Source organism: Strix uralensis, chromosome 4 (assembly GCF_047716275.1).
Source record: "Strix uralensis isolate ZFMK-TIS-50842 chromosome 4, bStrUra1, whole genome shotgun sequence".
In the NCBI taxonomy this organism is placed as follows: Eukaryota; Metazoa; Chordata; class Aves; order Strigiformes; family Strigidae; genus Strix; species Strix uralensis.
In genome coordinates, this window is record NC_133975.1 from 31,219,013 (window position 1) to 31,232,088 (window position 13,076).

Below are 13,076 nucleotides of genomic sequence, written 5' to 3' on the forward strand. Positions count from 1 at the left end.
CATATCCATCATTTCTAAAGGTGCCTAACTATATTTATAAAACATATAGTATGAAAATCTGTACATTTGAATTATATATAGCAATAAGAAAACTTAAACTTAAAAAATGTAGCAGATGGCTGTCCCAAGCCTCAGCTGATTTTTCAAAATACATACGAATACCCTATGGAACTTGGGAATCTCTGAATTTATCATTTTTTACCATTTGTCTTCTGCATTGCAATTGCCACTTGAGTTGCTGAAATATTCTGGTAGAAGTTGGCCTAAGCAGAAGAAGGAAACACTAGCAGATCCTGTGAAACATCTGCATGTTAATTTATAGAGAATAAAGTCTTTATAAACAATATATGTATGAAAGGTTTTGTTTGCTCACCTGAGCCAAACTCCAAACTTTGAAATGTATTGTTAGCTGTACTGACAAACCTCTCTTTCTGTACAGGCCTTTCCTCATTTTTTTCACACACCTATGAGTTTCCAATCTATTGGTCATTTGTAAAGCATTATATTCAGAAGGTTGGCATAACCTTGGCTTTTTGTTTGGATGGCTTTTGAGACCTTTTTCACTAAACTGTGTTTCATTTAATCTGCTACCTCTACAGTGATGTTGCCAATGAGTACATGGACATGAAACCAGGAGTGTCATATGCAGTCCCCCCAAAAGCTGATAAAAAACGACCAGTGAAGTCTGGTGAGTATAGTGGCAAGGAATTCTATTTGCTCTTGGGAGTGCAGAGAGAAGGGCTTCATGGATTTTTTGTTTTATCATACTTTTCTCTCATGGATGGAGACAATGAAAACTCATTAATTGATATGAGAAGGCTTGAGAAAGAACAATATGCTAAATTACAGTGTCTTGTATTTCTCCACACTTAAATGGTGTATCAGGATTCGGTTTTGCTTTTTGGTGATGGGCTATTTATGTGACTCTAGTCAGGTACTTATTCAGATCACTGTTTTGTTTAATGTTAAGACAACTCTTTCTAAATGATTGCACTTGCTGCACTCAGAAGCTGTTGTTTATATTGCATAGGATCCTACACCGATCAGGATGTTACCCTTTCTATGTCAGAAGATGATGAACTTGCTCTAGATGTTGAAGATCTACTAAGCTTTTCTTACCAGGTGGCAAAGGGCATGAGCTTCCTCGCCTCCAAAAATGTAAGTTAAGAATTTTTCAGAGCCAGACAGAACCAGTAGAGTTCTGATTTCCTTTACCATCACTTTCAGTGTTTTAATGTGATCCATGTTTAAATGCTGAATATTTCTGTGTTCTTTTCAACAAGCACTGCAAAGTGATATGCTCCTTCTCATACCTGAAGCTTTGGCTAATGTAGGAGTTCTATACTATGCTCATTAGCCAAAAGTGATGGTTTATATCCCATAAAACATAATATAGGGTGCACAGTAGTCAACGTGAAGCAGTGCTATTGCATATCCACAGTACAGCGTAGTAGAATAAGTGGCCTTGCTCATGAACAGAAACTAGTTATAGAAATACCAAGACAAGAGACATAGAAGAGTTGCAGCGAAGTATGTTTGCTGCACCCCGAGGTTCCACTGATTGATAATGTCATGTGTTGGGAGACAGCAGGTGCAGCTGAACCCTGCCTAGCTTGGGTGGTACCTCTTAGGGATTTGATCTTCAGCCCTTCCTTCGTTTCCTGGAGCACACAGATAGTTTCATGAGAACTACTGTGACTTTGGAGGCAGTGAAACCCATAGGAACCCCAAGGAGTTATTACTTCACTCTTCTCTGCTATATAGGAATTAAATGGAATTCGGGAAAGAACCAGAAACCCAACATGTGAACACCTTCTAAAACAATTAAATCTCAAGAGTTTAAGATTTATTCTCTGTGGCACTGCTGGAAAGTTTGCAAACTAAAGAACAGTATGAAGACAGCTGCAAAGCCATCTATTTGCTTGAGTTTTAACGCTGCACTTGCTACTTCTCTCATGCAGAACTTCTTTAAACAGGGGAACTATCACATTGTGTGCTTTTTTTTTAGCAGCATGGCTTAATGCACAGGATATGTCTTGGTTTTTAATTTTCTGGAAAGATAAAATCAGTCTAGAGACCCACAGAGAATCTTTGTTGGCTACCCTGAGTGTAATAGACATTACTCTGGGTTTTGTAGGAGAGGTGTTGCATAACAGAAAGAGATTTATAAAGAATAGAAGTCTTGAGTATGGCATAATTATGATCTTCTTATAGTTGTTCTTACATTTTATTGGAAAAATGCCATTTAGCATGTCAACATTGTAACTAATATAGACACAGGATAGTACAGGTGCACCTTGGATAGAGCGTAAAACCAAAGTTACGCAATTTAAGGAAAATGTGTTAGTAATGGGAAGTGTGACTCTACTTCTGTTCCAAAGGAAGTCCACATTAAAACTTGCTCTTGCACTTGTTTTTTTCCCCCACTGTTCTTCTTTCCAAACCCTTTAGTTTATTTTTCATCTATCAATAGCTTCAAATCAGGCCTGACAGGCAAACACATTGTATTACAGATTTTAATGGTTTTCACCAGGATCCTGCATCCTTCAATGTTCAGGACATCCAGTGCTCAGCACACATATTCTTTATTTCTTCTTATTTTCCTATAGAATAGCCCCAGGATTCACTATGCATCATTCCTGGTGACTGTTTTCTTTATAATCCTTCCATTGATACAGACACCGTGGCATTGAGTAGCAAAGGCAACAATGAACGTAACACCACCTCACTGTGAGATTGGGAAGTACCATGCAGTATCGCTTTGGCAGTGCAGAATTAACAGATTTATCACAGAATTAAGTTGCACTGCACTAACACGTTACTGTGCTTGTTCTTCTTAAGTCATTGTGTATATACACGCTCTTAGCTCCAGCGAGTATATGTAGAGTAGTGGGGCTGATGAATAAGATGCCTCACGCCTTTAGAGAAGGAAGGTCCATGCAGACCAGCAGTGCAGAGTACACAGCTGTTCTTCTGCAACTTGCGTATCAAGGCTCAGAGGCATAAAAGTGCCTCTGTGCAGGAGTCAGGATAAGAGCCTGTCCTGGGGGGATAATTCTCTTATTAAGCACACGGTGCCTTAATCACAAGACAGGGCTTCCTCCAATGAACAAAGTCTTTATTCATTGCAAACTGCACTGATTCTGGAGGAACAAAGCAGGGACATAGAATCATAGAAGGATTTGGGTTGGAAGAGACCTTAAAGGTCATCTGGTTCCACCCCCCCTGCCATGGGCAGGGACACCTTCCACTAGACCAGGTTGCTCAAAGCCCCGTCCAGCCTGGCCTTGAACACTTCCAGAGAGGGGGCAGCCACAACCTCTCTGGGCAACCTGCCCCAGTGTCTAAATCTACCCTCTTTCAGTTTAAAACCATTACCCCTCACCCTATTAGTACAGTCCCTGATCAAGAGTCCCTCCCCATCTTTCGTGTAGCCCCCTTTAAGTACTGGAAGGCCGCTATAAGGTCTCTCTGGAGCCTTCTCTTCTCCAGGCTGAACAACCCCAACTCTCTCAGCCTGTCCTCATAAGGGAGGTGCTCCAGCCTCTGTGCATCCATGGTGGATGCTTGGCCATTCCTTCACTTTACTGCTTCAAGTGCAGCAATTTTCATATGCAAAGTGAAGAATATGTTGGACTGGGAGGGGAAGGAGAGTCCCCTGAGACAATAATTGTCATGTAAGCATACAAAAGAGACAGAGACTAAGTTGCTTATGCAACCTGCAGGTATCATTTTCTGAGTTAGATTTGTATAATTCTTGATTTTTTAAGTCATTTTTTGTAGGGAACTTGTAAAGTTTTGTATTTTAAGGAAAAAATGAGAAAAAATGAACCATCTTCAGCTATTTTTTTGAAAGCTGTGGCCTGCTGACTATATACCATCAGTAAAGCAGGAGCTTAATGCTCTCCTTACCAGATGGAAAAAGAGATCATTTTGTTAGAGAACTACCTCCATTCTCTAACAAATGCATGTGGGCTCCACAGCTGCATACAAAAAAAATGCAGCTACTGGGAAACTGAGGCACCCTTCTGGAGCTGCAGTTACAAACACATGCACACTTCTCAAATGAAAACTGGAGTATAAGCTAGCTAGGTCACTAAATGCATGACTATTTATTGAAAATACTGGCATGTGAAAATTTCCAGTATTTTCAAATACTTAGGCCTGCTTATAAAACTTTCCTAGGTACTTAATAATTCAAGTCTTCCAGACGAGTTTTTTTGAAATGGAATTCAGTTGCCTGGCTTGTGTGCTTTGAAGTCGTTACCATAATTTTCCCTATTTTCAGCTTTTCAACACCTTCTCCTCAACCACAATAGCTACTTAATAAAAGGTTGGAATTATTTTAGAAACAAACCACATTTTCCCCTTATGTGTCCAGTGTTAGGAAACAAGCCAGTGATTTTTTGATAAAAAGTCAGAGAAAAAGTATATTAAACTTTAGCTGCAAATGGGAAACATTAGAAAATTCAAAGTGACTGCAAGTGGTCTTTTCTAAAATAAATGCATAGACAACCTTAACCATGTGAATCAATGTCATGATAGTAAAGATACTACACCAGAATGTTTAATCATCTGAGTAAGCTTATTAACACATAACTTCATTATGACTTTCAGCTTGCCATAAAATGCATAATGCAGTAACTAATATTGCTAAGTAAGCACGTATCCAAGCAACAGCCTGATATGGATATTATAAAATAGCTTTGTTTGTCTGTTTGTTATTTAGTGCATTCATAGGGATCTGGCTGCAAGAAATATTCTTCTCACTCATGGTCGAATAACAAAAATCTGTGACTTCGGCCTGGCAAGAGATATAAGGAATGACTCAAATTATGTGGTCAAAGGAAATGTAAGTATATATGATATTTTATCCACCTGTTCTAAGTTAGGGGATTTCCTGTTGTCTTGACTTGGAAAGAAAAGTCTCAGGCAGAAATCTAAATTTCTCAGTTATGATATATATTCTTGCTGGTCAGGAACATTAGGAGGGGTGATTGCTGATGTAGATGTGTGTGCTGATAAAAACCCTTGGTATACACATGTTGTTACACTGGAAAAAAACATGCTGGTATCTGAATGTATGTTGTAGTGGAGGAGATGTTTTTTGCTGCACCAGTACAACGCCCAGTCTTTCTGTTATATCTGAACATACTAAAAGTTGCAGCTCTGTGAGTAATTGCAAGTTTTGCCATTGGAATATTCTGGTAGCCCAATCCTACATACAATTATTTTGAAACTTTTTTTCTCTGGCCATTGTTATATTTGTCAATTACTGAAATAGTTTATTTTAAAAATACCTAAATAATCAGGGGTTTGCATCCTGTTGTTTGCTATAAAGCATCACTCAGACAATGGAAACTGAATTCTGAAATGTAAATTTATTGATCAGGGTATAGTGGGAGGCAAAAAAGCCTTGGTTTCTCTGATTCAGTATACAGATTTTAACCTTGTATGTATAACAAATACAGCTTTAACCTATAGTTCAAACCCTGTAATGGGGAGAGAAGATCCATGTTCAACAAGGCAGCCCTTTTCCCCAGCCCAGTTGAGTGCCTCATGGTCAGGGGCTGGTTGTTAGTTAGGGACTTGACAACACATGATCTGAAGCTTGCCCATCCTGGCTTTGGGCAAACTGACGAAGAGGGAAAGTCCCACACCTGAGTATTTCTCACTGAAGTGGTTTGCCATGCTCAGTTAACCTCAGTCAGTCCATGGCACCTCAGGTATCTGAGATATCTCCACTGTTCTGCTGTCATTCAGCAGTCCCTGATGTCCCAGGTACCTAGAGCATCCCTATTTTAGGCTATGGGAGAGTTGGGTTTATTGCTTGTTTTCAAAACCAATGTTGATGCCACCACTGGGTGCCTAGAATTTGAGATTAGGGAACAATAAGAGCTGAAATAATTCAGGAATGGCTGACCTGGCAAAATACTGAGTGGCATTTAGTGTAAGAAAACTGCTTTCAGGCTCACGGTCAGGTCAAGAGCTGCTTGATCAGACAAGGCTCCTGGGAGTGGGAAGTGCAGACCAGCAGTTTAGGAGGAAAGTGGGCAGTAAGTAATTAAGTTTTACTTGTCTAGGCTACCCTTTAAATTTCCTGAGTTGCCTGAGAACAGGATTTTACGTAGCCTGAAAGGGTCAGAGGAGGATAGGCTGCAGCTGCCTGGGGAGAGAGGCAGCAGTGGCTGCAGGAGGTGTCTAGTTGCATCTGGCCTGATCTTAAAGCTTATCAGGAGCACTGGGGCATCACTGGCCATGGACACTGCTGGGAGGCCATGCTGCTGACAGCAGCTGGGGGCTTGGCCAGGAAGAGTGTGTGATGTCTGTGCTGTTCAGGAAATAAATAACTCTGGCTGTCTCTCTGGTGAGCCAGCCCATGCTGCCTTTCCTCCACTTCATTTCTTTTCCTTTCTGTTTATCTCATTTTCTGTTGGGTCTCCTTTCCTTAGAAAACATCAAGGCTTTTCTTTATAGTATGGTTGAAATATATCTTCGGACACATTTTTGCAAGACCACTTAAGAGGAAGAGATCTGGTTTCTCCCACAGCAGGACAGATGCTTAGGACAGAAGCCTTACAGAGTCCTACAGTCAGACAAGGAAAGGGCAAAGCAGGGAGAGGAAGGTGGAAGCAAATCCAAAGGATTTCTGTGCCCTTTCTTCTGCTCCAGTAAGCATTCCCAAGGGATGCCTGTCCCCACACAAACTTACGAAAAATCATAGAATTGTTTAGGTTGGAAAAGACCTTTAAGATCAAGTCCAACTGTTAACCTAGCACTGCCAAGTCCACTACTAAACCGTGTCCCTAAGCACCACATCTACATGTCTTTTAAATGCCTCCAGCGATGGTGACTTCACCACTTCCCTGGGAAGCCTGTTCCAATGCTTGACAACCCTTTCAGTGAAGAAATTTTTCCTAATATCCAGTCTAAACCTCCCTTGAAGAAATATTTCCTAATATCCAGTCTAAACCTCCCCTGGTGCAACTTGAGGCTGTTTCCTCTTGTCCTATCACTTTTTACTTGGGAGAAGAGACCAACACCCCCCTTGCTACAACCTCCTTTCAGGTAGTTGTGAAGAGTGGTAGAGTTTTCCCTGAGCCTCCTTTTCTCCAGGCTAAGCAACCCCAGTTCCCTCAGCCGCTCCTCGTAAGACTTGTTCCCTAGACCCTTCACCAGCCTCGTGGCTCTTCGGACACACTCCAGCACGTCAATGTCTTCCTGGTAGTGAGGGGCCCAAAACCAAACACGGTATTCAAGCTGCAGCCTCACCAGTGCTGAGTACAGGGGAACGATCACTTCCCTAGTCCTGCTGGCCACACTATTTCTGATACAAGCCATGATGCTATTGGCCTTCTTGGCCACATGGGCACACTGCCGGCTCATATTGAGCCAGCTGTCAACCAAAACCCCCAGGTCCTTTTCCGCCAGGCAGCTCTCCAGCCACTCTTCCCCAAGCTTGTAGTGTTGCATGGGGTTGTTGTGACCCAAGTGCAGGACCTGGCACTTAGCCTTGTCGAACTTTATACAGTTGGCCTTGGCCCATCAATCCAGTCTGTCAGGATCCCTCTGCAGAGCCTTCCTTCCCTCAAGCAGATAAACACTCCTGCCCAAAATATGTATGTCAATATATAGATACATCCTTCACGTGAATTTTCATTTTTTTTCTGATACACTGAGGAGCTAAAGCAAATGTCTTAACTGTTGATTAAAGCCTTGAAGCATCTTGACTATGTGAATCTCATTTGTGTGCCTGTGGTAGCCAGTCCATGGAAGCAGACTTGCATGTTTGCATAAGGAACCATGCCATGGTCATAGGTATTATTTTGCTCTGACTTCCTGCCATCCCTTATAAACACGACCAAGGGAATCACACCATATACAGAAAATCAGAGTGCAAGGAACTGCATGAGTTTGGTAGATCCACAGAAAGACAGATCACTTGGAGACTTTAAAATGCTGAGATTTCCATTTTTGGTTGGATACTTCTATTTCTTGATTTAATGAGTATTTAAAGCACATAAATAGTAGAAAAGGTTAATTTTATCTTGTAAATTTTGTATGCCTTATGTCCATTGTCTTAATTTATTCCCTTTTCCCTGGAAAGGCTCGTCTTCCTGTGAAGTGGATGGCACCTGAAAGTATTTTCAATTGCGTCTACACCTTTGAGAGTGACGTCTGGTCTTACGGGATATTGCTGTGGGAGCTCTTTTCTTTAGGTAAACTCCTTCAAGATCTGTACTTCAGGGTATTTCTGTTTCATCTTGGTTTTACTGCGGATGCAGAAATCATGTTGCTCATACGGTCTCTCAACAGGAAGCAGCCCATATCCAGGGATGCCTGTGGATTCCAAGTTCTATAAAATGATCAAGGAGGGATACCGGATGTTCAGCCCTGAGTGTGCACCACCTGAAATGTAAGTGAGCAACCAGCACCTATAATCACCAAACATCATCAACGATGCAAAAGAAGAGAAGCTTCCATTCATACATTAAGGCTCACTGCACTGCTCCATTGTCTTTTTTTCGAAGTTCTTTTCACATTTTAAATAATTCATGTACTCTAACTAACAGAATACATGCCTGTGTTGTTACAAGCAATGAAATACACTCATGCCTTGCGCCATCTGATCACTTTGTCATGGCATCTGCTCTGTGTCAATAAATTATTGACAGATCACAGAACGTAATTAAACATTTTTAATTCAGATAAAGCAGTCACTGAGATGTATCACCAGACTGTACAGCATCTGCATTTGTGCTGTACTTCCTGACAGCAAGAGGACTGGCTACTGATCTTCTTTATGAGCCATCCTTAATTGACTGTTTTGTAAATGGATTGGCACTTAGCAAGCTGTCAAAAACTGTGTCCAGAGCCTCTTATTAGTATTGAGTTCTTTGTTGTCACAAGCACAGGTGTTAGCAGCACTATTTCTATTCTTAAAAGTGCTTTAAAGAAGGTAAACTGTGGGAGTGGGTCACACTTTTCTTTCAAATAATAATGGAGGCAAGGTAAGAGCTCTAAGAATTTCCTCATGAGCGGTACTTAATTTCAGTATCTTTGCAGGTATGACATAATGAAGAGTTGCTGGGATGCTGATCCTTTACAGAGACCCACATTTAAGCAAATTGTACAGCTGATAGAGCAGCAGCTTTCAGATAATGCCCCCCGGGTAAGTTATGGGTTATCAGGTTTTTGGAGTTAAAGCAGTTTCAAGCAAGATTTTAGACTAGAGCTGTGAGAAGAAAGGAGCCCAGGCACTTAATTAATTTTCCACTATTATTTATGTAGCTTTGCACTGTCAGTTTGGGTGGTAGGGCTAGTAGTGGTAGAGCTACTCACTTCTGCTTAGTTGTGCCGTTAGACAGTAGCTGTCTAAGCCCATACCCAAAATGTACCAGCTGGAGAAGATTCTTTGCATGTTAATGTATCTTACTCAAAATAGACCTGGAACAGCAATTTTGATGTCACAAAATGCAATGGTACCACATAAATTCATCCTATTGTAAACTATGAAAAATTTTACTAATCTGGGAAAAATCTCAGAACTGAAGTATATTTAGCTTTTATTAGAAAAGCTTTCTGGATAAAGGGTCTGAGCTTTCAGTGTTCTTCTGCCTCTTCTCACTTGCTTCCCCTAGCTCTGTTTATATGACCTTGGAGGTATGTCGTGACAAACTATTAACTGCGCTTTCAACCGTTCCCTAGTAAAAGCTTTTACTGAGAGGGTAACTGGACAAGACAGTCCAAAGAAAAATTGGAGGCATATCAGAAACGTGGATTTTATCTCGCAATAACATTGTGTGTTAGTGTGGTTTAAAAAAGTAAATTTAAAACCTGCTGTAAAAATAAAGCTTCCTTTTACCTTCTGGATGCCTTGTTTGGGCACAGAGTACATGGCTTCCTGACAATTTGAGAAAAGAGGAAACTGAAAGCTGCTGGTGCTCGATTGCATCCTGCAGCGTATTTTTGGCAGGTGGAGACATTACTGAAACAACAGCAAGAATGTGAAGGAAGTATTAGTGAGGTTTCTGGGGGAGTTTAGTAATAACCTGAGCTGCATTTTTTCAAGCTCCGTTGAAATTTGGCATGTGGTTGGAAGCTGTGGTGTTGTTAATAACTGAGATTGAGGTTCTTGATTCTTTAAAAGAGTAGTTATGCCCAAGACCTTTTGAAACTCTCTTTAGGTTTTCAAAGAAACACCTGTGTTAGAACCCTTCCACTGTGGTGTGTGGTACACAGTGGGAAAAAGCTAGGAAAGGAGAGCTCTTCAAGTATGCGTGAAGGAGCGGTCTGCAGAGTATTGACACTGGTCTTTGGCTTCCGCAGGTTTATGCGAACTTCTCAAGTCCACCTTCCAGTCAAGGAAACGCTCCAGATCACTCAGTGAGGATTAACTCGGTGGGTAGCAGTGCTTCATCTACTCAGCCTCTCCTGGTACGCGAAGATGTTTGAGTGGCATCTGGAAGAAGAGGAGCCCAGATGTATTAACTGTTTGTATTGTGCAGGGGGTGAGAGAGGGACAATTTCAATAATTTCTTTTACTTTTACTCACTACTACCACTGTGTAGCTGAAACGTTGTTGTAATACTGTCCTTTACCACACACTGTTACACATAAACTTAATCTGCTGAGCACGGTTACAGGCATCATTGCAATGTTAACTGAAGCTGTATATATATTTTGCTATATTGTGTGTATTTGCAGTAAAGAGCCAGATCTGAAGAAAAAAAAAAACCAACAAAAGAAATCCTGAGCCAGGGTGTGGAACGAGATGACTGCATATTAAACCAAATCTGCAGTGATCCTTCTCTGGATCTGTGCCTGGGAGGCATACAGTCATTTTCTAGTTAATAGTGTTTTGCTGAATTTAAGAAATAAACTAATATGAACCTAATGGCTTTGCAAACCCCTTTCCATGTCCAGCCAAGCCTGCAAAGCTTTCCCAGTCAGGTATCATAGGTTGGAGGCCAGCGAGGGTGCTGTATCTACCTGAGCAAGAGAGGTGAAGGGTCTGAGTCCCTTCCATAGTTGGTCTGCACAGCAGCAACCCTCCTGGGAGCTCTGGGGTTTGAACCAGAGGAGGGGAGAAAAGTGTGGATCTTTGTCTTTATTTCCCACCTGTGCTGTCAGCCTTGCAAACCGGTCACAAGGTTTCCATGGGTATATGCACTACTTCCCACTGGCCTGTTCCCCACCAGGGATGGAGCTGCTCATCGCTGGGTATCACACCACCATGGAGTCTGACCACTCCTGTGCCGCCCTGCCTTGGGAGCCCAAGGGCTTCAGCTTGTTTGCTAATACTTATGTCCAAAAGTGTTCACCAAAGATGGGTGGGCCCTGCCAAGTTGGTCAGAATAGAGGAGGAGGGCTGTTGCCAGTAAACTGTGTGTCTGGAAGAGAGGCCGTTTAACGAGTCATCTTATCTAAGCAAGAGCAGAAGCAAAATACTCTTTCCTGGGGGGCCCTTTCTTTATGTTGCCCTACCCAGGTGAATCTTTCCCACAGGCAGGCTTGGATAGTGCTAACTGGAAAGGGCTGTTTTGCCCTGCCCCAAGTTGTTCCATCTTCCTGTAGTAGTCCAGAGATCATAATGAAGAAGAGCCTAACTGGGAAGTGCTGAATTTATAAATGGGATAAAAGAAAGAATCCCTTCAGTCTTGTTTGACAGACATGAGGCTTTGGGGTCGGTATCTGTTGAGCCCAGGGTTGTGCTCAGGTATCTTCTAACCCCTCTTCTTCCCATTGGTAAAACTGCTAGTTCTTCTTCTTTTGTTTCTGTCACCTAGAAATTAGTAAAGGCATTGAGAGAAGCATTTGTCAGAGGCAGAGTACTAGCTGAGCACCTATTTATTTACAATGCACTTAAGCACTCTGTAAGTTATACTTTACCAGGATTTTGGTTGAGTTTACATGCAATTTAAATGTGTAACGAACTGCCCAAATGCAAGGTAATTGTAAATACACACACTGGTAGTATATTTTGCGTTATGTTGAATACCACGCTCCTTCTGTGACTGTGCATTTGGTTGTTACAGGAATCTGTCTTTCAGAGTTAAGTCAAAAATTAGCCATTTGCACTGAACTTACTTAGGCTGTTGCACCTTTCCAAAGTTAGCCAGTTGTTTGGAGGCACTCATGCATACTTATTGTTGAGCATTTTCAGTTTAATGCTATAAAAGCTCTTTTGTAACGTGTTGGCTTTCAGAGCAACTGTAGACAAACTAGTTGTTATAATTATAGATGTCTCGGTACTTTACGGACACTTAGCTGAAAGAGGTTTGGGTTTTTTCGTTCTTGAAATTTATATTTTTATAATTTGGGGATTTTTGAAACTTATTTTGCAATGGCTTGGTGTTTTAAATGGGTTTATGCATTGTTTTTGTAAATATGGAAATGTAGCAATAATGTCCTTTTGACTATTCTCAGTCCTTGAGTCTCAAAAATATTTTTTTATATATATATATGCAAAAACTATATGTATAAATATGTAAGTGTTTGAAAGTTTATGAAACACTTATGGATATGTTGATCAGTTGTAGAATTGCAGTTCAGAAAAGTTCAAATAAATCTGTAAATACGTATTCAAATGCTACCAATGTGTACTATGTTAAGATGGAGTATTTTCATGTAAGTCTTAATAAATTAATGGGTTGAAGGAAAATCTCAGTGTCTGGCCACACAGAGGTCAAGTTTGGCATTCTGAAACATTTTTGCAAATGTGTGCCAGAAAACCTGTATTGGGTTTGTGTGATAAGGTTTTGGTAGTGGGGCGGCTACAGGCATGGCTGCTGTGAGAAGCTGCTAGAAGCTTCCCATGTCTGATAGAGCCAATGCCAGCCAGCTCCAAGATGGACCCACTGCTGGCCAAGCCAAGCCCATCAGTGATGGTTGTAGCACTTCTGTGATAATATATTTAAGAAAAGGGAGAAAAAACAGTGGGAGTGCAACTGCAGCCAGAGGAGTCAGAATATGTGAGAGAAACACCTCTGCAGACACCAAGGTCAGTGAAGAAGGAGGGGGAGGAGGTGCTCCAGTCACCGGAGCAGAGATTCCCCTGCAGCCCGTGGTGCAGC

At 41.4% G+C, this 13,076-nt stretch overlaps 1 protein-coding gene across 1 annotated transcript in view; it reads left to right on the top strand.

Moving 5' to 3' along the window:
- Nucleotides 1-12,584, top strand: part of KIT (KIT proto-oncogene, receptor tyrosine kinase) — a 57,374-nt gene extending 44,790 nt beyond the window's left edge. Inside the window, exons 15-21 of the mRNA XM_074866208.1 lie at nucleotides 600-688; nucleotides 1,031-1,158; nucleotides 4,730-4,852; nucleotides 8,108-8,219; nucleotides 8,317-8,416; nucleotides 9,067-9,172; nucleotides 10,330-12,584. Coding sequence (XP_074722309.1) covers nucleotides 600-688; nucleotides 1,031-1,158; nucleotides 4,730-4,852; nucleotides 8,108-8,219; nucleotides 8,317-8,416; nucleotides 9,067-9,172; nucleotides 10,330-10,455 — 784 coding nt within the window. The 3' untranslated portion in view covers nucleotides 10,456-12,584. The remainder of the gene's footprint in view (nucleotides 1-599; nucleotides 689-1,030; nucleotides 1,159-4,729; nucleotides 4,853-8,107; nucleotides 8,220-8,316; nucleotides 8,417-9,066; nucleotides 9,173-10,329) is intronic.
- Nucleotides 12,585-13,076: the final 492 nt, after the last annotated feature.